We start from the raw sequence: 25,418 nt of genomic DNA, 5'->3' as shown, positions 1-25,418 counted from the left end.
AGCACATTATGTTTGTTTTGGGACAAATGCAAGAGAGTTGGACTGCATTTTGTTTATTTATACAAACAAAATGCTACATATGGCATAGCTGATTGAGGCTAGACATCAGAGGGTCCATCCTGTCTCAGCCACCCCATATATTAACTGTGCATTTATTCCTGTGAATTTGCAATTGCTGTGAAATACTATTTGATTTGGTGATGTTCTTCTGTAATTCAAGTATTGGAGGTCTGGGACTTTCTGAAATGAGCCTTTTAATACCTAGGCCATGCCTGATGGTGTTTATGTAACCTCTTCCTTAAAGTATCCAGTTCCACAGCTTCCTTAGGTATTTACATTCTTCTCTTTCAACAACTACCTATTTAGAAAGCTTTCCTAGATTTCCTTAAGAAAAAGTAGGTTTAGGGGGTTTCGTTTTGTTTGGTTGTTTTTTTTTTTCATTTCATTTTACATTTTTTAATAAGAGCAATTAATTCTCATCATAATTTCCCCTTCCATTTTAGGAAACAATTTCTATTTTGAAACTTTAATCCAAGTTTTCTATCCAACTTTTGTCTTTTCAACTAAACAAGCTAATTTCTTTCAGATTCATCAAATTAATATCTTAGATTATTTTCATTCTTTATTCTTTACACCCCTTTTTTGTATAAAGGCACATTGTCGCTGCCTTTCTTAGAACATGCTCTTGAACAGTGAGAGAAACTTAAGTGGCATCAAGAGAACAGAGTATTTTCTGTATATATATCTATTTTTAATGCATGTCATCACTTAGGTAAATATATCATAGAGCATAACTTACCATTTTGGAATTGTGTTATGTTATTGAAACATATTTGGGTTTTATTTTATTCTTAATCTTTTTTCCTTAGATGTTTTGGGGTTTTTGTTTGTTTGTTTTTGTTTTTTTTAACAGTTCCTCTTCAGTTTTAGTATCTGTGCCTGATTTTCTAAGTATCTTTAATCCTACATTACATTAAGCTGTTTTTTATTGTACACTTAATGTTTTCTTTTTTCTGAGTTACCATTTTGCTTTTAATCCTTCATTCTTTAGATTTTCTTCCTACACTACTCAGCTACCTAATTCTCTGTGTTTGTTGGAGTCTGTCTCTTATAATTTTTTTAGTGCTATGAAACCTTCCTTTCCTTGTAATAAAAATCACTTCTTGATCTTTTACTCAAAATATTTTCTTTCTCCTAGATATACAGATCATTCTACCTTAAAATTCAGAAATAAATTAACTATTCTTGGCATCTTCTAGAATAAGAAATTTTCCTAACCTGCTACAAGTTATTCAGTAATTCTGTCTCACATTATAAGTTTTATCTACCAGACCTTATATGTTCACAGTTATACATATTTTTTCTATGCTTCTGGTGTTTATTAAGGGAAGTGCAATAAGTGAGTAAAAACTGACTGTAATGAGTCAGTTACAGAAAATAGAGACAGAGAAGATTTAAGTTGTTTTACTGTCAGGGCCACATAAGAGTGGTTCACATATCCTATTCATTTAAAAACACAAAGAGTGAAGAAAATTGAAAAGTTAAGAATTGTTTTCTGCACATAGAAAAGCCAGAAAGGATGAAGAAAAAAATATGAATATGATTATGAAGATTAAGAGATGCCTTTATGTAAAATTGCCCATTATATAGTGAAAATTCTGACATTTGCATGTTCACTGAGTCTAGCATTTTCCAAAGGTTAACTTTACAACACTGGTTTAAGAATGCAACTTTCTGGGAAGAAACTGCAGAATTTGTCTACTTAATAGAATAAGCAGTGTAACTAAGGTAGCACAACTGAATATATTTTTTAAAAATAATTAACTATTATTAAGTGACTCTAAAAATTGATAGACATCTTAGTTTCTAAATGCTGCTTAGGCCACCTCGTAGGTGGGTGTTGAGCATTTGTCTATAGTAGATGGAAAGATTTGCCAATGCACAGATGGAAAAAGTGGACAGACAGATGCAGAAGAGTTTATACCAGTGCTCAAAGGGGGAGAGTACTGAATAGGAATCTCTTTAGGGGGCAAGAGAGTAAGGAAACAGCTGAAACAAGCAGATGGTGGCACAAGATGTACACATGCAGCAGCCTAAACATATGACAGGTTAAGACGGAAATAAAATTTTTGAAAAACAAAGTTACAGTCCATTTGGATAGCAAGAAATATGTGCTTATATATGCAAGAAGCATAACAGAGGAAAGGGATGTGAAATGAGAAGTGAGACTGCAAGTGTAGGTAAATTGTACATTTTACCCAGGCAAGTAGAAACTCTGTGCAACTTCAATGCAGAGTATTAAAGATTGATGCAAATGTTGTAAGGAAAGGTTGCTTTTTAGGAGAGAACATCAGGCCATGAGGTGAAGCAACTCTGTTTGACAGGTCTTATCAAGAGTAAGAACTACTAAATGTCACTTAGAAGGTCTTTTTCTAAAGCATTTTGCAAAAAAATACACCCTTTATTTTGAAAAAAAGGCAATGAAAAAAGTCATCTTTCAAGTAGGGAATGAGTATGCTGGTAAATAGAAAGTACCCCAGTATCTACTTAGAAAGTGACTTGGATTCAGAATCCTGATTAGTCTCAAAGAAAAGGCTAAAATCTGCGCTGTCATATCTCCAGGAAGTCACAGTTATATTCTCAAATTTTTTGCACTGTATAGGATAGAATTTAATATGCAGAATTGAATGTGATATAAGAATAGGTTGTCTTTAATAGAAGAATAAGAAATTGACTTTATGATCTTGCACTTGTATGGTTAAGGAAAATGGCATTGAAGTATTAGCTTCTAATTATTTTGAGGTCTTCACAAACATTTTTGTAGGTCTTAGTCCTAAAAAACAGAGAAGAAAACCCCTCCCCCCAAAAAATCTGTTATTTTTCAGAAGAGAATCAGTTCCCATATGCAGTCTTTGAATTAGTATCCTATTATATGTCTCCATTCCTCTGTTTCTATATTCAACTTCTATTTGAAGTCAGTAATTTCAGTTGAACTCATGTTAGCCTTGCATCAAATTCAAAGTAATGTATTTAGTGTTTGCTGAGGCTTAGATAGGAATTCTGCCCTTCATAATCTCATCCTAAATCATGTGCAAACAAAAACATCTTATCCATGATGACCACAGAACCTGGAGTGCCAGCTGCAAATGTATTTTTTTTTTTTTTTAATAATTCTGAGTTTATGTAAATGGATTTTTTTTTACAAGGAAGAATTTGGTTTTATTTGCAAATCATTTTTTGAAGCCACCACTTTGAATTGTATAATGTGGTTTGACAATTCTGTATTCTCAATCCTACATGCAGACAGGAAAAACAATAACCTCAATGCTTTTTGTTGCAAACTTAGTCTGTAGCTGCTATTTCATCTGAAAACAAAAAAACAAAGACAAACCCAAAACCCTCTAAGGCAATGTTTTGTCTACAATACATTTCTCTGTAAGAAGCATATTTATAATGAGGTCTGAAGACCTCTTTTTTTTCCTTATTTCTTTTTTTTTAAAAAAATAATTTGCCAAAAGTTATTAAAATACATTTATATCACATTATAGGCAGAAATATCTTATACCTTGTCACCTAAAGTATGATCTATTAGAGTAAATTTTCTCTGCTCTTTCAGCCATTGGGAATGCAAAATTTAGATCTAAATCTCTAAGAAGATTCTGGTACAAACTGTTCAATACACCAAGGCTATAGACACCCCAAATGGTTGTTTTACCTGTGGATTGCAGGGGAAAATCACTTGTATTTTTTTCCTGAAGATTGTATTTATTTCGCTGATTTGAAAAGAAATGAAAATACGTATTATTCAGTGTATGAGTGAACTGGGTCATGATTAATTTTATGTTTATTATTAACTGCCCACGGGATAGGTGGCAGCTGTCTGTACATATTTGATGCTTCTCATAGATAATCCTGAAATTTCAGGTGCAGTTTGGCAAGAAGTACAATGAGTGGGCATGAACTGCTTGAATTAATCTTTAACTGTGAAGGACGTTCTCTATTCCATGACTGCACAGAAGCATCTGTCTTTCAGCCCTGCTCGGGCACTTGCCAGCTGCTGACAGGTGGCATCGTCACCGCCTGCTTTTGTCAGGAATGGCACGTCCTACCTGCAAGCAAAGGCAAGGTCAGGCTGCCCTCAGCATAGCCCTATATGGCACTGCTGAGTTTCCATCATTATACAGTAGCTGTAATGTTTTTTTCCACCTAGAAAAGGAAAGGGAACCAAACTTGCAGCATTTTCATCCCTTAATCTCCATCTTCTAAGGTAATCTGAAGATACCATTCTGTTCCCAGGTCAGTCTTCAAGAAACAGCATGTGAGCATGGACAAAATCTCCTCACCTGTTTGGGTGGCATACCCTTTCTAAAGCTCATTAAATAATTTTTTTTTTAGAATTTTCATGTTCTTTTCATGAGCATCAGCCAATTATAAAACTAGACATGAAATTTTTGTAATTGATAATTCCAGACAGGGAGACTTCCTGTAAATGGATTCTGCTGGAAATGAGGGTTTCTGAGGGTCCTTCCTTTTCCCACCCACTCTTTTCCCTCTTCTAGTACAACTGTTTGGCACTTGCAATTGTTAAATTTCAGTCACTTTTCCATGCTGTACAAGAACTGGAGGAAATGGGAGCAAAAAATCGAGGAAGCAACTATACAAGACTATTTGTGTGGGAAAAAACAAGGCAGAGTACGTGATTAAAATTAGTGTTTGAAATGGCATATTTAAATATTCCTTTAAATAATTGGATGATATTTGTAATAATTCTTCCATGGGATTTAGAAGAACAATGAAAAAAAAAGAAAAGAAGGCTTAGTGTCACAATATGAACCGTAAATATCTCTCTAATTAATCCAGTCCTTTCCAGCTGCTCAGCTGCCTCCAAATGTTGTTTTGACTATCAAAGAAATGCCTAAAATGCTTTTAATCCAGAGCACAGTGGGAATTACTTTGTCAACTCCCTTGTCTGGTTCCTGATATGGACCACCAAATTTACAAGGAATTCTGAGAAAAAGTTGTTTTCTTCAGAGAATGCTAGATGATGAGCGTCAGGGAGAAGCAGCTTAGGGAAAGGAGGAATTTAATTGTTTTTCATTTCAGCAGGGAAAATTTGTTATTAACATTCCCAAAGAAGCAAACAGATCAACTGAGTAAATAGAACATGAGTAGTCAAAGTAAAATATTCAACAGATGAATTGTTAAAAAAGAGGACAGTATGTTCTTTATCTGAAGTCTGGGAGACAGGATGAGGAGCTAGAAAATCACCTAGTGCAACTGACTGCTGTACAGTGATTTCTGAGGTGGGGTGAGGTGATGAGGAAATCCCGGGAGAAGCAACCAGCGTATCCACAGCCTTTGAGCTAGATCTACAGCCACAATTCTGCAATAATTTTTAGGTTTTAACTGAGTTAAACCTGGGAGGTTTTCAGCCTCTGCCAGCTGGCACACTCCTGACAAAGTGGTGAGACTGCTTCTGTGGCAGCAAAGAAGGGGCAGAGGGAAGGAGCAATGGCTTGTCTTCTGTGCGTGTGTTTGAGCTCTGCTGACACAGTTGTTAAGGCTGGAGAGTGGGCCAAAGCCCAGTTTTTAGCAGGCTTGACATATGCAAATTGACTCAAATGTAAAATTCAACCACATCAATGTGAAGTCCGGCTGGTGTGTTTGAGAGTATAGCCTTTCTCTTTCTTGTTGCTGTTCTTAAGGCTTATGTTATACAAAGCTAAGAAAACAGAGCTGATTTATACCCACACCTAGAAAATGTTGAGATCAAAAACTTCACCTTACTTGAGGAGACTGTGCAGTAGAGGTCACTGTCTCCTCATCATGATGTAATAGTCCAACATTAAGTTATTGTGAGCATACGAAACTGTACTTGTACTCCTGTAATACTTGTGGCCCATAAAGATTATGTCTCAACTAGGTAAAAAATTAAAGGTGGTCCATTCTGTCTAATTATGATCAATTTATCAGGGGTAGATTAGCAGGTGTCAGCAGGAAATTTATACTTTTGTACTTGTAGCTGTGTGGCAGCAGAGGAAGGGGCACACAGGACAGCCCTTCTATGAGTAAGGAATGAGGTGCTGTGGTTCCACAAGATGGCACTAAGAAGTTGTAGGACAGTGTGACTGAATTAGTATTTTTTTATTTTTAGTTCTGTGAGAGCGTTAGTTCTGAAATTTTTCAGTATAACTAAAATGGCCTTTTTGACCATTAGTCTGCAGTAGAAAGTATCCCCATTTTCATGCAGTTACTTTTCTTTGTGAGGGAACAAAACAAGCTGGGAAAAAAACCCAACCCTTTTGTCATTTTTGAAACACTTTGCAGTTAGCAAAACATATTTCATGGATTCATGGCATTTACTTATAATTTCTTCTATGAAAATGCACCTTTCATTGTATGCATTTCTTATATGCTCAGGTATAATTCTCAGCTGTTAATTCCTTTCCTTACAACTACACCATGCATCAGTGTTCTGGATCCTAATTTCCCAATATATTAACACCATTAAATGATTTGGGGCCCATATTATCAGTATAGAATAATACCCAAGAAAGTGAGATTCTCCAATAATCTCCTGATATGCAACAAGCATAATTTTTATTTTAAGATAGAAGAAGGATTAGCATTAGATTGTAATGTGAGCTAATTTTTAGAGTGTCATTATTTCTTTTTGTTATTAGGCTATAATTATGCAGACTATAATTAGACTTTGAATTAATAAGCTAGCATTGCAGTTTGAAGTTTGAGGTTGAATTGTAGTGAATGAAAGATTAATGATAGGGAAGATTGCAAATACACATGGAAAGTTTGGAAGAAATAATTTGCTGTGGATAAATGTCTAAAATAGTATTTCCAAGGACCTGCTCTATTTGTCTTTAAACATGTGCCTCAGCTAAAAGATTTTTCCTTTGGTTTCAAGATGACACTTGCATAGTTAGATGCCTTGTTGAATCAGAGTATAGAGGGTCACTTATGGAAACACTTGTAGTGTCAAATGGATTTTCAAATCATATGGATTAATACTTTCTTCATGTCTGTAAATTCAAAGATGTCCAGCCTGCAATTATCTTTGCATTTAAATATTTGAGAGCTAAATTCTCTTCTCATTGTTTCACATGGGAGTTTTTCTTCCCAGTTACCCCAAGTCTACACATATTTTTAGAGAGTGCCTTCAGCAAGGGACAGATCCTAATGTAGTCATAAATGTCAAAAATATAACTTGATACATTTCTGCTTGTGTATCATGCCTTTCTTTTTATTTCCTAATTTGACATAAAACTGTGAGTTCTGCTTTCTGAGGTCTAGACCTTTCAAACTTCACAACCTTGGCACGTGACTAGGTGTCATACCCTGCTGCTTAGGTCATCTCTCTTTCTTTTTCCCCATTGCTGTTAAGGGCTAAATGCATCAGCAGCCTGACAGTTACATACAAAAGCCAGAATCTCCAACTTCTGAACTTTCTTGAGCCTGGAATTCAAAGCAGGGGAAGTTATGAATGTGCTCAAACTGTGAATCATGAACTCATCCTTCTTTTGTGCAAGTACTGAACTCTCATTTAAAGTTTAGAGGCATCACTGTCCCAGTAATTTTGAAAAGCTGAGCCTTAGAGCTCTGTCATGAGAAAACCAGCCTTACTCATAGGAGTGAGCCAGACAGCTCTGTCCATACTAATAAGAGATCCAGGGCCAGGGTGCAGGCTGGAGAAATATCCACAGTTATCCATAGTATTAATTGTTATCCATAATTATCCATACTGTAATTGTTAACAGACCCAAAAGTATGGTTTGTGGCCTGTGGCAGTCAATCCTTTTAGCCATGTCAGTGTTCAGTTCAGGGGCAGCATGAGCCAGAGCTTATTCCCAAAAAATTCTGTAATGAGATGACCTGATAGGGGGGCAGGCAGAGAGGGAGGATGGCACCATGGTGTAGCCATCGAGATGTGAGCCATGCTGTGCCACTTGCACTCATGGCCTGAGAAAGAAAATGGGTTATGTCCCATTTTATGTAATGCATAAAAGAAGGCTTAAGGGATCCTAAAACTGTCCTCTAGCACATCATTGTGAGTCTTGCCCCTGCTGTTAAACTCAGAACTTCTATTTCTCTTCTCTCTGTGCTTACTAAGAAGAAAAAAAAAAAAAAAAGAGAAATTTCTTTACATTTACAGCTCTAACCCACATGATTCAGGACTGTGCCCCTGGAAGTCCTGAACTGAGCAGTTCAGCATGATGGATTATTAGAATTTAGGTGAAATTCTATATTTAGTGTATCCTATTGCCTAATCCTAGGTGGTTTCCCAAGCAGAATCAAAAATTATCTTCAAATTTCTGTCCACAGATGTATGGAAAAAAATTCATTCACAATTTTAGCTGAGGCAGCTTGAAAACCACATAACAACTCCCTGACCTATGGCACAAAACACAAAAATGATTAAGTAGTTTACAAGCTATACGTACAAGGGATTAAAAAGACAGAATGCCTAATGGAAGATAGAAAAGCAGTTTTATGATTTTATTCAGAATGATAGGCTTCTTATGTTGTCCTTTTATTTCATAAGTGTATCTACTAAACAATAAACTGCAAAAAAATTTTCGTCATATTTGATAATCTGTAAACACACTAGTGGGGAAGATAATTTCCTGGATCATGTGGGAATCACTGCATTATTTATTCCCCTTTATCATCTTTTCTTGTTGTATAGTAAAACGGATTATCTGTGAATCTTTACCTGCAGCTATAAAGGCCAGAGTAAAATGTTCTGAAATCTTACTGTCATTGTGAAAACCAAAGTTGAATTATTTGATTAGATCAGTTTTTTGACACAGTCAGTTTGTTTATTTAGTGGTAAAGAAAGATGCACTCTTTCTCTTTTTACATGCTAGGCATAAAATGACAGGATTAATTTTACCTACATCCAATTGAGTGAATTAATTGTACAGCTCTCTTGGTATCTGATAAAATAGACATATACATCTCCAAAGGTCATTTAATCTCTTTCTAAACAGAGAAATGAAGAGATGCACACAAACTATTATTGAGAGCTCTCTCATTCCAGTAGCACAGAATTCAATTAATCTGTCAAAAAATGTGCACTTCTTCTACTCTGAGCTGCATGCAGAGTGGTGGCCGTGCTTGTAGGCCTATGGCAGGGGAGTTAGAATGAGATGATCTTTAAGGTGTCTTCCAGCCAAAACATTCAGTGATTCAGTGATTCTACATTGCCTACACATATATGCAGTAGCCTAAACAGCAAGTACTTTCTGTTTAATTACCCCTTTGAATTAACTTCAGTCAAACCTTAATTTTCTGTAATACTCATAACATGATTTACTCAAAGGAAGCATCTAATTTAATCTTTCTTAGTTTTATTCCAATAGCAAAATGAAGAAATAAAATAGGTAAAAAGCAAATCAGATCGGTAGGGAAAGCAGCCTTTTCATGGGTACCTCTTTATTTTTGTCTTCATCACAACTCTCTTGAGTGCCTTTGTCCCTTAAAATCTGCAGTAGTCAGAATCTTTTTTATTTACCTTGGTGTTTATGATCTCCTTCCACTAGAAAGAAGTACAAATAAATAGCAAATGAATTCTATAATTAGACAACTATATTTTCTTCAATACAGTACTTCTCTTTTTGTTGCATTCCTTTCTGTCACTTCCCCTTATTAGGAGCTGGATTTTTGCTTGTATTCCTTTGATGTCCTTCATCAGTTCCCAGGATAAGCCAGGTTGCTTGCAGAGGTGTCTAGTCCAATACCAGGTCTAAGATCAAGCCAGGTTGCTCAGGGCCATATCCAGTCTGGTGATTAAAGCCCCCAAGGAGGCAGGTTTACAGCCTCACTGGGCAGCCTGTGCCACTCACTGTCTGGATGTCCTGACATTAATTCTACACCTGTTTTGTTGCTAATTAGTACATTCCTCTACTATATACTGTAAATTTTTAATACAAAGAATAATTTTTTATTTTCTCCCTAAGGTTAGTCTCAGTGAGGAAAATGCAGAGAATTAAACTCCCTGTGCTAAAAATCAGGACTTTTATATTTCAGAGCAATTCCAAGACAGTGCCTGAATGGGCTGGCAGAGCAGGCTGGTGCCCATCTCTAGTTCTTCTCAATTCAAAGGGCATAAGTTTTCTAGAAGTACTTTACTTTGAATAGTCCCATTTAAAATCAAAAACCGTGACAGCTCCTACTTGTTTTTCTTATTTTTCCATTGGTTTTTACTGCTTTGGAAGTCATGTTTCTTTATGAAGAGAATAAATAGATTTGCCTTGAGGCAAGGGTGCCCTTTCCTTAGGAAATGGGTTGGGGAACACGAATTTCCATCCTCTAGTGAGGGTGGTGGAGAGGAACTGTCATGGCAAAACCACCCAGGAACTGCAGTTTACACAGAACCCAAGAGGCTGCAGAGAGGCAGAGAGAAGAAATAACCAGGCCTCAGTGGTGGTGGAAAACAACTTGGGATCAAAGACTACTTGGCAATTTGCTTCAACTCAGAAACCCACTTAGTTGCTTGAAATCAAGCTTAAAGGACAGGCAAAGGAAGAGGTACTCATAGTCATTGTTTCTGATCTAGTTTCTTCAAGTATTCTTAGTCATAAATTCCCTATTAAAAGTAATTAAATGTTTGGGGTTTTTTGGTTTTTTTGTTTTTTTTTTTTTAATTCAATAGCCTATTGTCTTCTTTGGAGAGATGTCTATAAGGAAAACATATAGACAAATGCATCTCAGCGCTTTGGCTGACTCTGGGTCCTGTCACAGAAAATTTTAGCACAGAGCATGGGGTTTTTTTGCTAAAATTGGCTTGTTTAATTTGACTTGCTGACTCATTTTTCCAGCTGGTCTGTCATTCTACTCAATTCCAGATGAGGCAATAGGAAAAAGAATACTCTTTTGAATATCCCACCCTCTTGCCAAACCAAGTAACAATTAAAAACTCCAATTTTCATTGCAGTTCTTTATCTCTGTTAATTATCCAAGGAACAATAAATCAGATGTATTGTCGCCTGCTTGTTGTCAATAATTTAAATTCTAAATTCTTTATAGATTTGTTGCAGATTTAACACACTGCTGCTTTTCCCTAAATTACATAGCATTTCACAACTTGAATCCAATTCAGCATTTCATTTTTACATTTGAGATCAAATGCTAGACAGTCCAGTCTAATTGATTCGTGTTTTCTACACACACAAGAAAACCCACATGACTTAGTAGCTTTTTATCCAAAGGAAACATCAGGTTTCTCAAGTATCTAATTAGTGACCTTCAGTGGGGTTTTTCCATAGTTTTTGAGAAGAATCTATTCTGAGTCAAGTGTTTAGTGGACAATAAACTGGGAGTAGTGTGAGTTCAAAAAGAACAGGAGTATAGTAGGCAGGAACCTTGCGAGTTGGTAACTAAGTAGAAGCAGAAAGATTCCTTGGAAGAATTAAATCTGTCATTTTGTAAAACAAGAATGAAAGTGGAATGGCAAATGTGGTACAGTATTAAATGAGATTTAAACATGTCAGGTGAAGTCATTTTTGCACTGTCAATACTGATATTTTCAGGGTAATAGAAGGTATTTTTCATCTGTCCTTACCTACATGAACTATGAGAAAAAAAAATTTGCCATCATGCAGGCACAGTCACTCCTCTACCTGTCTGCATAACCAGAAATGTAATTGGCCTGACCTATTAGTAGGGAGCAACCCTATATGGAGTAGTCTTAAATTAAGAAACAAGCACTTAAATCAGTGCTCAGTGCAGCAGAGTAGTTGCTTTAATTTTGCTTTTAACTGCAGACACAAAGAGGTTGTACGTATAAAGCAAATCAAAACATATTGTTAAGTAAAAATGGCATCTGGCACAAAGCTTTGTTTGCCTTCCTTGCGTTTAGGAGTCAGGACTAAGAAAGTTTCACCATTTGTTACCTGCTGATGGATGATGTGAAGCCATTGTTACAGCTCTTGGTTAATACTTGAGCTCTGATTGTGTCACACAATTTTTTTTTGCTTTTTTTGAGAAGTGGAGGTTTAGGTACTAATTCCACATGCTAAATAATGTGATAAAAATTTGTATAAATAGTCATTTAAAAACTTAGCAATGATCAGTAGTTTACAAGGAGGAATGTCTCCAATTTTAGAATGTCAGTATTATTTAACGAAAACATTACCTTATTACTCAGTCACAGCCTACATGCAAATGAATTTTAATATATTTTAATTTTAAACATCAAATCCATAGAAAGGAATTTGTATTCTGATTTCATGTTGTGATCTAAGATTTGTATATTGAAGTGGTAAAGTTAAAGATCCATAAAGAAAGAGATGCCTAAAAAGGAAAACATGTCTAACCCTTGAACAGAGGGACATGAATGTAGTGAGCAGCCCGTTAAAATTGTTGGGAAACCATTTTTCCCAGCTTTTAACAAAAACACTCAAATTTAGAGCAAAATATTCAGCCAGAAGCTGAAACATAGTATTTGTAATTTTTCTATGTATCTGTTAGGATTTTTAATATTTTTAAAGCAATACCAGGTTTTGGGTTTAAATTTTTCTCATTCGAATCAGAAAATTTGCATGGAAGATAATTTCAGCTAAAAAGTCTGTTTTCAGTCCAAAACTTGGAGAGATTTTGGTGAATTCTGAAGCCATAACTCCTTACAGTTGCTGAGATGGATTGGAGTAGCATTGTGTAAAAATAAATGAATTATGCTAAAAAAACCCACAGCTTAAACGAATATCAAGAGCTTAAGGTGAAAGATCAAAGCTTAACCCTTCTATGGAAGTCTATTGAACGAATTTAGTGTTTTTACATAAAGAAGACTGAGTCTGAGCAAAATGAGAACTTATTTTGTATAGTATCTGAAAATTTCATATTTTATATCCTAAAATGTTCTGTTTTGCATTGCTTTGAATTCTACTGCCCCACATATATTCTTTTCAATTCATTGGTGAGCATCTAATATTGATAGATTTTGTCAACTAATTTAACAAAACCTGAAGAGTTATAATTACCACCCTAGAATAAAAAACTAAAAATTAAAATACTTCATGAATGATCATCAATGTAAGATCTTTAAAGTACAAAGGATATGTGAAAGAACATTCTTCTTGATTCTACTTCATGGAAGAAATAATAGGAATACATAAAATACCATAATATATTATCTATTGCATCTCTCATATTTGTTATGGTGACAAAAACTGGAGAATTCATAATGTTCTTTTTCTATTCAAATGCATGAAAAATCCAGGTATCATTGCCTTGAGGCTCACAGCTAATAAATGATTTATTGTTGTTATATGCATTGGTTTTTAACTTGCACAGGTACGTGTGTTCACATTTTCTGTTGGTCAACATAATTACGACAAAGGACCCATACAGTGGATGGCCTGTGAAAATAAAGGTAGTGTGTCTTTCTTTTAAACTGATCTTCACTAGAGCTTTGGATATCTTTATTGTTCTCTAAAAATGATAGATTTTTCAGCTTGATTTTTAGCTTTATTGTATTTGTTAATAAAAGTTCCAGAAGTTATTTTATTACATAATATGTATGAAAAAATGGCATGTTAACAAGAAACTGGTATATTTATTTCTTTATTACTTTATTTAAAACTTTATATTGTACGAAAACTACCACAGTAGTTTTTGTAATAATAAGCCATTATGATTCAGTTTTGAGAATATTTGTTGTAATAGCCATCTATGTAAAGTTGGAACTGATGACAGATAAGAAATTAAGCAAAGCTGTTTTAAATTAAGCGGTCTGGACAAAGGGATTTTTGTTTGGTTAGTTGGCTGGTTACATTTCTTTCTGTTTTTCTCTAAAACTTGCAAGGAAACATACTTAGAATTTTTTTCCCTTTTTTAATGAAAATATCAAAATTATTCTTACTGTGACTTCTTAGTTTCTGAGGGCATCTTGTATTTTCTATTTTTCCCTGATTTCTTTATGTAGGAAAAAAAGAAAAGTAAAAAAGGTGAAATTAAGGAAGTAAAATGTTTTCTACATGAAATTTTTACATGAAAAATGTGTTCAGAAACATTTTAAGAGAGTGTGAGAAAGAGGTGTCTCAAATATCTTACAATATAACTGTAGAAGATGACATAAGATACAAATAGAAATAAATAGAAAATATATAATTTACCAAATATTCACTCATGTTTTAAATAGAGCAATTTCCAGGCTGACTGAAAATGTAAAAGTATTCTACAAACCAGTGAGAAGCAAGAGGTGAGAGGTGAACTAGATTACAACAAGTCTCAAAAATTAGGACTGCCAGGGAAGGAGATACAGATATGCTCAGGTGTAGAAGAATAACATAAACAAAGATAAGAGAAAGGCATAGATACAGGAAAAAAAAATATATGTAGAAGAATCCATAGTCTGGAGAATAGCATATGTATTTTAACCTAATGAAATCCTCAGTATGCTGAGAAGTCATGAAGAAGATACTACAACTTCATGAAGAGTAGATTGTATGGTCAGATACTAACAGAAAATTGACATTTGTGTTTTGAATAGAATTTCTTGTTTTTACTAACATCTTTGTGTCTGAAAATACTGTGTACATGTGACCTCCATTGTTTTAAAACAAATGAGGACCAGCTGGTTTAAAGCATAACCACCTATGTCATCTTACTATTGAGGCAAAATGATCATAATTTTCTGTCCAAAATTCCTGTATTTATTTGTTTGCACATCCAAAGAAACAGTTTTATTTCATTTTTCCTTAATTAAAAGATTTTGCTTACAGCAAAGGAAGTTAATAATCTCAATACTTTTACCTCTCTAATCCTCTGCCCCTTCCTTCCAATTTGGCTTAAAATTTTCTTGGACTGAAGATGTATCTCAGTGCCTGGCTTCTTATTATATGAGCAATATTTTAAATATTTTTAATTCAAACAAATGAGCAATAAACCCAATGCTAAATAAAGACATTTCTGATGTATGTTGCCTGTGTAGGAGAAATAGCCATTAGCTTTTTTTCATTCCACAGAGTGCCTTATATTTTTGTACTATGAATTCACTCTCGTGGCAGACCATAGCTATGCTTGCATTCAGCATATAATTATGTTGCTGTCACAGCATATTAATATAAACATTAAATATACTTGCACGTCATAGTAACTGGGATTTCATGAGTACAAGCTCAGTATATTATATGGCCTTAAACAAAACAGACAAAAGAAACACATTGTAAACTCCAATTGCTTAAGAGTAAGTAGTTTGGTCTGAATGCTGTGGTGAACCATCATATGGCCATGCATTGTGGTGGCATCTACTAAAAAGTATTTCATTCATAAACAATAAATCTTATAAAACATAAAGTAGAAATTATAAGATAAATTAAATTCCCCAGGATTAAGAGGCCAGCAATCTATTATGGTAAAATGGCATTATTTCTGTTTCAAATTTTAGGTTATTATTATGAAATTCCATCTATTGGAGCCATAAGAATAAACACCCAGGTAAGTGAGTTGGCTAAGTCCAGACTGAGTTTTAACACACAGAAAGTGGAGTAATATCTGTTATTGGATATGTTTCTTCTTCACCTCTGCTAAAATCAATTCAATTCATAGATACACCAGACTAAGAGAAGAGAAGAGAAAAAAATTAAGGCTTTCTTCTACATATGAGGGATTATTCTCTTAAAACGTTCTACTTTTTCTTTTAAGTGGTTGCAATGAACCAGTTTAAAATGTGATCCCTGTTGTCCTGGCCAGATGGCCAACAGTGGCTTGAGTGCACACTGATCACGTTAACATCCTCCAAAGCAGGCTGACCATGTGCACACCATAGAGTGACTGAAGTGTTTTGTATCCTCTAGGCCTCTGCACAAGGTCTGTGCTTGTGGCTCAGTTTTCCTCTGGGCCTTACATGGTCCCTCTAACTTCGATGCTGAGACATGACAGCAATTTTATTATAAAGTCCTATAAACCCAGTAATTTTTTATGATGTGTCCAGGCATTCATAGTTCACCTTCTGCCATACTTTCTGCATGATCGAAAGAGTTTGTATTACATGGAGGAGGCTGTGGATGTATGTGAGGGGATAGCCCTGCTAGGGTATCTGAACTCGTCTGGGTGCCACACTACAATCCTGCTTATAGGAGAGGTACCTGGATGGATCCAACCCCTCTGGGAGACACTGCACTTTTTCCCTTCAAAAAGGACGCAGGAACATTTTAGCAGACTTGCCTGCAGGTGATTAAAGTTACAGGACTCTGGATTATTCTATGTGATCCAAACTGAAGAAGAAAACTGTAGAAGAAAAAGAAGTATTGTTTTCAGTTGTCTGAAAGTCCAGGTACTGACATGTCCAGAACAGCAGAGAAATATCATAGGAGTTCTTTGTCTTTCCAAGGCCAGGCATGCTATTTTTTGGCAGAAACTAAGAGTCCTTTTTTGGCTTGAATAAGAGTCCTTTGATTCTGTTAAACTCTTCCAGACAGTGTCTGGCAAGGAGTATCCCTAATAAGATCAGACAAGTAGAAAAAGTTGATGACTGAAAAAAGTTTGATGGCATCCCCTCCCAAATCAGTCCAGAAATCTGACATCTCATAAGATCACCAGCTTTAGCCATACTCACAAACTGAAGCAAGGCAGGAAAAAGAGGTTTTATAACTCTGATTGCTTTTATTCCAATAGAAGTTATGCAAATTGTTGGTGTAGGAGCTTAACATACCCAGATGTTACACCACTCACCCTCCATTGTCCACTGTTTCTTCTGGGTTGAAGGTTCTGTAATCTGCATGTAATTTCATTATGTCATTAGCAATTAATTTTGGAATAAAAATAGTTGTAGTTCTCATTTTGTGGAAAGAGAGTGGTGGTTATGAGTGTGTAAGGTCTGTGTGACTGAGACTGAAATACAGGAACTACCTTGTCAGTAAATACTGCAAACTGAACACTGAATTATTTTGTGGTAAAATTTTAAAGAAGTTTTTAAAATAAATTTTCCTCCTGTATTAGTGGTGAATTTTGATTTCCTTTCTTCCCCTGATATTTTATTTTTTTATTTATTATTGTTTATTTTAATATTGTTTGTGCTCTTTGATGTAATAGTTGCCTTCTGATAAGTTTATTGCACTTTTTGACAGGAATATCTGGATGTCTTGGGAAGACCAATGGTTTTAGCTGGAGAGCAAGCCAAACAAGTCCAATGGACAAATGTCTATCTGGATGCTCTGGTATGATCTGTATTTATCTCTACTAAAGAATTTTAGCAAATCAGTAACTATATGGGTCTGCTTTCCCAAGAATCCAATTTCTTACAGTTCCAAACATTCTTGTGTTTCTAACATCTATACACATCAATGCAACAACCTCTAGGGAGAGACCTATTTATAATGAGCTGGTCTTACTTGCACCTAATATTCTTCTCAGTGTCCTGAAATTCAACAGAGAAAAGCAATTTATCCTCTGCAGACTTTAAAGTGTAGGTCACTGTCATTCTCAACTTAAGAAAAAAAGAAAAAAAGAAGCAAATAGTGTTCCAGTGTTGTACCTACAGCAGTAAAAGTCATGTGTTAAGTTTCTGGTGGGGAATTCTTAGATTTCCTCTTTTTTTTTTTTTTTTTCCTTCCAAAGAACATTCCAGGCAGAATGAAATCTATAAGTATTACTGAGTATTTGCAAAGATTTTTAACTTGAATCTTTAAGTTGTCATGGTTGTTATAGTTGATTGCTTTCTTGCTCAAGGTAATGATTTCTTTAATCTTTAATTGGACAGTGTATATACTGGGGAAATTAACAAAAAGGTGTATGAAATGCTTTCTTACTGCTGAATTTATGACTTTGGTCTTGTAAAACAAACACATTCAGGAAACTACAGGAGGAAAAGTATTGTTAGCAGCAATCTAATCTCTTGCTCTGGATGACCCCCTTCTGGGCAAGAGGGCAAAAATTACTGCAAAACAGTCGTTTGGAATCACGAATTTATCCAAGTTCACGTAGTCATCTAAAGCCATGTCAAAATGCACATCTTCCCGTCAGGCAGCAATACTGTCAATTTTTTATCAACATAAAATTTTTACCGTCAATATAACTGAGCATGACACAGAGGAACTAGTTTTCCTTTGAAATTTCAATGCCCAGAAGTCCATGAACTGTGTTTTCTTTGTTATCATTGAGGTACTTACTGGAAACATAAAGGATGTGATGACAAAAGTTCTTATGCTCTGTACATATCCTGTTGTAAAGCCAAAGATAAATTTGTAACTAGGGATAGAGATCTGTTTAGTCAAGTAAAATAGGTGACACCTGGAAGCTGTTGACTTTTGTGTTACTTTATATATTCAGTGGCTTCATTCAGTCTTTCCTTCAAGCTTTTCTCCATTCATGTGTTATATAAGTGTGTTTGTGAATATGTAATTATATATACATGTATTTGTGTGTGCATATGCACACACATATATATACATAATTATATGTAATTAAAGTAGGACAACACAGGGTAAAGTATTGAGGTAAAGGCTGAAATTTGTGGACTTTCTCATCACAGTTGAGAGCATAAAGGCACAGATGTATCTAACCCCCTCTGAAGACTTTTTCTGATTCTTGGTTGTATAAGGGAGTGGGACTCAGTTGTCACACTGGTTTATTATTTTAAATTCCCTAAAACAATTCCCCTATGTAGGGCTTACAGTTCTCCTGCTTGTGTCTCCCTGGATTTATTCCTATCTTTGGCTCTTAGTGTCCAGTGGCTGTTTTGTAGCTAAGACTAAAGTAATGCAAAGTGTATTACATGAGGACACATTAGTGCATAAATTCAGGTTATAAATTTCTGAAGAGGTATTTTCAGTTCAGGCTGGCTTTCAATATGTCTTTAATAATTTGATGTATTTGTAGCAGTTCACACCTCTTTTCTAGCTCTTTTCCTTCCGATTCTATTACTGTGTTGCTCTGGCTTCATTTTCAAGATAAACCCAGAATTTTCAGATACTTTTAGTTTTACAAGTTAGGCATAATTTATTCATAATTATTATCTTCTCTAACTTTACTCTCTCCTTTTTTTTTCTTATTTTGTTGGGGGGGGGAGGGGGAAGATTGTGTTATTCCCCATACATCCCCCTCCTGTTTCATTATGTATCTTTTCAATGTTTCTTCTAAATAATGTCCTCTCTCTTTTCTACTGATTCATCTCTATTTCTCTTATTTTCCTGCAAAATCCACCTCACTTTGCTTGTAACTCTTCTAACTCTGACCTCATCACCTTTCATTCGATACACAAATATAAGTTAATGAGGGATGGTTTAAAATTCAAAAAGGTCTTACTAGACTGGGAGAATGGAGAACAGATTTCACCAGAGTGGATTCATATAGTGTTTGAGCTTTTTTTTTTTTTCAAATGAAACAAAGGGATATGACTCCACAATGAACTATGTAGAAGGAGAGTAAGCATAAATGAAGGGAAAAAATATGAAATAAAACCCAAACAATCACATAAAAAAAAGGTACAAATCTCCCTATGGGCAATTTAGAAAGAAAACTAAACTTTCCTGGCTATCTGAACATGTGGTTTTCTGGATCCTATTTTCAGTATGATTTGTAAATGTTACTAAAGGAAAACCAGATTTCTTATATCTTCACAAATAAATGCAAATTCCTTGCCTCAGTTGCCTCAGTAAGAGAGGAGACTACGTGATTTTGCCAAGCTGATGATGGACATTATTGCACACCATTGAAAAGTAGTGATGATAGAAAAAGTAGTTTTACTTGTTGTATTTTCCCTTTCCTTCCCTTCCCTTCCCTTCCCTTCCCTTCCCTTCCCTTCCCTTCCCTTCCCTTCCCTTCCCTTCCCTTCCCTTCCCTTCCCTTCCCTTCCCTTCCCTTTCTCCATAGTTTTATGCATAGTGGATACTGTAGCTGTAAACATGTTTTCGTAATATTTAGGGGTTTTGAAACTTTTATATCTTAAGTTGTTGCACATCATCTATTTTTAAAAAATAATACATTATTCCCCCTAAAATGTGGACACAAAAAAGTCATAATTTCAACTTTTCTTTGCATCAAGTCAGGAAAGTAGTATTTTTTTCTTTTTTTTTTTAAACAAACTGAAAGTCAGTGTTTAGCTACACTAATTCCTAGATTGTTCTAATGTATTATGGCTCAACATTTCCTTTTTTTAGTTAAAAATTCTTTTTCTTGCTTCTTTATTGGTTACTTTCTAGGAGCTGGGACTTGTGATTACAGGAACTCTGCCTGTCTTCAACCTAACAAGGGAACAAAATGGGAAAATCGTAAGCTTTTCCTTCAAGAAAAAAAAAAAAAAAAGCAACTGTTACATAAATTAAATTTAATGTTAAATTTCTTGAAATATGTGTATTTCCATAGAGTATTTCGCAGTTAAATTCTCTTGTATATCAGAAACAAAGGGGTCACATCTAGTTACCTGATGCCTTCCTGGGAACAAGAAAATGTAGTGCATTCTTTTACCCTTTTGTCATTCCAAGTTTCAGGGTGTGACATTCCACTATCTATCCCTGTGCCTTAGCCAGTGGGAATGCATTAAGTGCTCTTTAGACCTTTCCCAGAAATAATGTCCAGGTAAATTTCTAACAAATCTCGGAGGCTGTGACATTTTCAGGGTAAAAGGCAGTGATGTAGAGAATATAAATTAATTGGTTGTAATGATAATAGAAAAGAGCACTGTATATTTAGATTAAATTCTAAGTGTTAAATAAATACAGTTGCCCATCATTATTACTGTCTAACATGGCATCTGTTTGTGTCCTCTTCACAAAATCAAAAAACCAGACCTGGAATATGCTTTACAATGTGCGGTAAAATATTGTACTTTCAGTGTACCCATGTTCATTCAGGTCAAAGTACACAGAAGTTTAGACAAAATATTCTTTGATGCATCTCAGATATTACATAGACCCAGAATGAATCAATGAGTGTTTGATCACTGTCATTTCTTTAGTTTATTTTCAGAATAATTCTCTTAGTTTATTTTTAAAAACAAAGCAATAAACCAACAAAGTTGCATAATCTTATCTACAAGACAATGCCTGGAACTGACCGAGTCTGGTTCAAAGTGACAGAATACTGATTATCAAAGGATGTCTTTCTGAGAATTAAAACAGACGTGATCTAGTACACAGGAGCAAGAAGAGAACTTGAATCTGCTCAATTTATATCTCTACCTGAATTTATTTACAGGCTGCGAGATACCTGCTTCAATAAATGTTATGAATTTATTTCATATGGAGAAGGGATTCAGATGACACTATGTAAATGACTGCCCTCCTTTTCTGTAGTAGGAAAATATTAAATAAATGAAAGTGAAATAAATATAATGAAATAAATATAAAATATACTGAAATAAATATAAAAATATAAGTGAAATAAATATAGTGCTTGTGTCCCTGATTTAAAATGCTGATGATTCTTATACTCACTGGGGTTTTTTGTTGTGTTGGAATATTTTTCATTCATCATTATACTATAGCCCAAAGAGTTAATTGTTTTGAGGTCTCACTTACCAATTGCCCAACCTAAACATGGAAAGTAGCTCTGTGTTGGTGCTAGTAGTTTAGTATCTACACAACTGGCAATATAATTGCATTGCTTTTGCTTTCACCTGTTTTGTTCTTATATATATTGTTTAGTCATGCCAGAAAGTATCCATCTTCAGAAACAATCTTCATACTCTACACTAAATTCTGAATTTATTAAATTTTATTTTGGATCAGTTTGACATTATTTAAAATATTTCGAATAAACACATGACTAAATAGGCAACTTCTCAAATCTATCTGTCAAACGAGATGAAGGCAAAAGCACAAATTTACTGACTGTTGCAGTAATTCTGCATTGTAAATATGTCAAATATATACTAACATTTTTGAATTTTACCAGAATCAGCTGATTCTTGGAGTAATGGGGGTGGATGTCTCTTTGGAGGACATAAAAAAACTGACTCCCCGATTTACGGTAAGCTGCTTGCATTGGTGGTTTCTCATTATGCATGATTTATGTGTGATTTCTGTGCATGCTCTTCCATAAGTCATACAGAAATGACAGGATTTGAGTCAAAATATCAGCAGGCTTCTTTTCATATATTCTTTTCTATTGTTGTATATTTTCTGTGGTATTGTCTCCAGCCGTATATGTGTGATTTGTCCATCAGGATGCACTCTGTAAAAGTCAGCTTTTACATTGGGGGATATATTACAAGTAATTATTTTCCTATACCTTAAGGCACTGCTCTTTAGTTAAGTGCTTGGTTCTTAATGTAGGGTACACAGTCATTTCAGCTGATAATATTTGCCATTAATCTAGGACAGTTCTTTATAGAAAATTTCTTTAGTATAAGTTTCTGTCTGTACCCTATTCTGTACAACTGATTTATTTATGTAATAGACACCTAGCTGTGGAACTTCTATGAAAATACTGTGGAAAACAACCACTGAGGAAGAAAAGGAACATCACAAATTTGACTGAAGGCAGATGCAAGTCCTACATCTAGAATGGAATAGTCTCACACCACAGTTCAGGCTGGGACAGACTGCCTCAGAGGGCAGGAAAGGACCTGGGAGTTGTGGTGGAGGACACATAGAACATAAGTTAGCAGTGTGTCCTGGTGGTATAAACCAGCTGTGTGGTGAATACTTGCATCAGGAGTACTCTGTCATTTCATCTCCTCAGTGTAAGAAATACACTGAGGCCCAGTGCAGAGCCTCTAAGTTGGCCAAAGGTCTGCAGTACCTGGTACACAGCAAGAAGCTGAGAGAGATGGGTTTAGGCTGAAGAAGAAACCTAAGGGTGACCTAAGAGGAATTGTGAAGAAAATGGACCTCGACATTGCCTCAACAAGAGGATATCAACATAGGTGTGGCAATGGAAATTCCAACTGGAATTAAGGAAAAAAGACAGCAGCCTGCCCAGAGAGGTTATGGAGAGACCTCTGAAACCTAGTCCAGCTTCAAAGATGGGCTTTATTTTGTAGTTAGCTTTGCTTTCAGTTGTACTTTCAGTTGCTTTCAGAAAGGTTGTACCAGCTGACCTTCAGAGGTCCTAGAAGCCTAAATTGTTCTCCAAGTTTATGATCCTAAAATGTAAATATTAAGAAATTATTTTCTCTATGTTAATTATCTGATACTTCATGATGCCTGAGGCAGTGTGTTTTCCACAATGTGAGCATTTCTTGAAAACCATTAATTACTCTTTCTTCATTGCTTAAAACCATGTAATGCTAAACTTCATTTCTTTCTTTCAGCTTTGTCCAAATGGATACTATTTTGCAATTGATCCTAATGGGTATGTGCTACTGCATCCAAATCTCCAACCAAAGGTATGAAACACTTTCTAATTAACTTCTCTGTAATAAGGCAATATTGTCAGAAAAAATCAGAAACTAGGATCTGCTGAAGGTACCAGAGAGCAACAGTGAAAATTCGCAGTTTTGTGGGTGTTAGGAAAATCTGTGGTACATACATGGCTTCATCCAATCCACCATCTTTGGCTTGTATTGAATTTGGTTATCAATAAAATAAAAAGAGTTGTATATTTTGAATGCACATTTATATATGTGAAGTATTTCAATACACATATTAATATAAAAACAATTAGTGGTAGATGTAACATCATTGTGAAAAGTACAAAGTCATTGTGAAGAATCCTGAAGCAAACTGAGGAGCTTTTGTGCACCTTTTTTTGTGATGCTTTCTTACTTAAGAAATTGAAATTTTTGTATTTGAAAAACCAAAGAAATCAGTGGCAAACATAATGTATTTTACTTGAATTTTTGTATTTATTTATTTGCTTATTTTCTGTTTACCAGAGCTGAAACCTGATCTGCAGAGTTGGGATGGATTTAGCTGAGTACAACTTCCCAGAACATTAGATTTTTAGTAGTTTAACTTGAGAAAGGTGTTTCAAGTTTAAAGATGAAATTTTTTATCTAAATATGATTAGGACACAACTTTCCTCAAATTTCAGGAAAATAGAAACCAAATATTTCAGTTTAGGTCTTTATCCATTAACTGTTGTCCTTACAGTCCTCTCCTTGTTGTGGAGACTCCTACATTATATATCTCCTTAAATATATATATCGCCTTAAATAACTTGCCTCCCTGACTTTGATGAGAAATTTCAACATGAATGGATGATTTTTTTTTCCTGAAATCAGAATTTTGATCTTGGTTTTAATTAAAGGTTTCTCCATATGAAACAAGTTTCTGTTTAGTGGGCTTTTTGAAAATTCTTGTATTTTAATTCCATTAGAAACATAGTTTCAGTAAACTGTCTCTTGAATTCATAACAGTATATTATATAAAAGACAAAGTTAAAATAACTTCTTTAACTGTCAAAGAAAGAAGAAAAATTAAGAATTCATCCACATATTTTAGTGATTAATTTAATTCTTAAGCTGGAAGAAGTCAGCTTTGTGAATATTTGAATTAATTTCCTGGTGAAGTAATTAATACATTTGAAATCTTTTGCCAAATGTGTAACATAACAAGAAAGAAAAAAGTGCTTCTGAAGAAGGGAAAGAATTACTCAACTGTAACTAATAATGAGATATCCCTTTTGATTTATTTTGAAAGACTCTTAAAAAATAAAAGGAAAACTGTGGAATAGAAGGTTTTTATATAATCTTCATAACTGAGAAGGACTTCAGTTTCTGGATATCTGCATTGGATCTTCATGTCTTAAAAAAATGAAAGTTTTGATTTGATGATTTTTCTTGGTGAATTCTTCAGAGACAAATATCTGCATCATTACTGACCCAATCTTTTCTTAATTAGAGACTATGGTAATTAGGTGATGGTGATTGGCCTACTTATCTTTCTATGCAAATTAAACTATCTTTTCATTCACAAGAGTAATGTAAAAAGAAGCAATGCAATATTCTGATTTTGGGTCTAGTCTTGTGAGAAACTGATGGATATGGACTTTGTTCATCTCATATGTGCTGTTATCCTGCAGCATTGTCACACAGCCCTGGAGAACAAAAACCTTTGTTAGAAACTTGGCTCATCCCAACTATGTCTAGGCAAACTGAGATGGATTATTAGGATATTAATTGTCATGGTTTGTCTGTGTCGGATATGGAAGTCCAGAGATGCTTTCCCATACTGCTCAAAATTTTGATTTAGAGTGTGTTTAAAACAGAATGTTTTATAAGTGATAGTTTTAATGTTGTAGAAAAATGTCTAAATGTAATATTAAGCATTTGCATTATTATTGTTATTGTTGTTATTAACAGTTACACAGACTAGACTTTTTCACTCCCAGTTTGTGTGGGGTGGTGCATGCTATTTAGACTGATACAAGAACTACAGTTTAAAACTAAGGTTCACAACAAAGACAGATGTATTTAGAATTCATGGACTTTCTTTAACATGTCATATTAATTTTAGTTGAACCTCCTGATATCCATTAACTCATTAACAAACGTCTTAACCCTCTTTGACAGCAATTTT

At 34.7% G+C, this 25,418-nt stretch overlaps 1 protein-coding gene across 11 annotated transcripts in view; it reads left to right on the top strand.

Moving 5' to 3' along the window:
* Positions 1-25,418, top strand: part of CACNA2D1 (calcium voltage-gated channel auxiliary subunit alpha2delta 1) — a 365,044-nt gene that overhangs the window by 294,689 nt on the left and 44,937 nt on the right. For 9 of the 11 annotated variants that reach the window (XM_048302698.1, XM_048302701.1, XM_048302697.1 and 6 more), the window contains exons 13-18: positions 13,309-13,387; positions 15,404-15,453; positions 17,085-17,174; positions 20,157-20,225; positions 21,850-21,924; positions 23,210-23,284. In XM_048302698.1, the coding sequence (XP_048158655.1) occupies positions 13,309-13,387; positions 15,404-15,453; positions 17,085-17,174; positions 20,157-20,225; positions 21,850-21,924; positions 23,210-23,284 (438 nt within the window). Of the gene's footprint in view, positions 1-13,308; positions 13,388-15,403; positions 15,454-17,084; positions 17,175-20,156; positions 20,226-21,849; positions 21,925-23,209; positions 23,285-25,201; positions 25,274-25,418 lie in introns of those variants that run through there. The other 2 variants (XM_048302702.1, XM_048302704.1) reach the window with 2 other exon arrangements.

This window comes from Corvus hawaiiensis, chromosome 4, assembly GCF_020740725.1.
Source record: "Corvus hawaiiensis isolate bCorHaw1 chromosome 4, bCorHaw1.pri.cur, whole genome shotgun sequence".
Lineage (NCBI taxonomy): Eukaryota > Metazoa > Chordata > Aves > Passeriformes > Corvidae > Corvus > Corvus hawaiiensis.
This window is presented reverse-complemented; position numbering and strand designations above follow the sequence as displayed.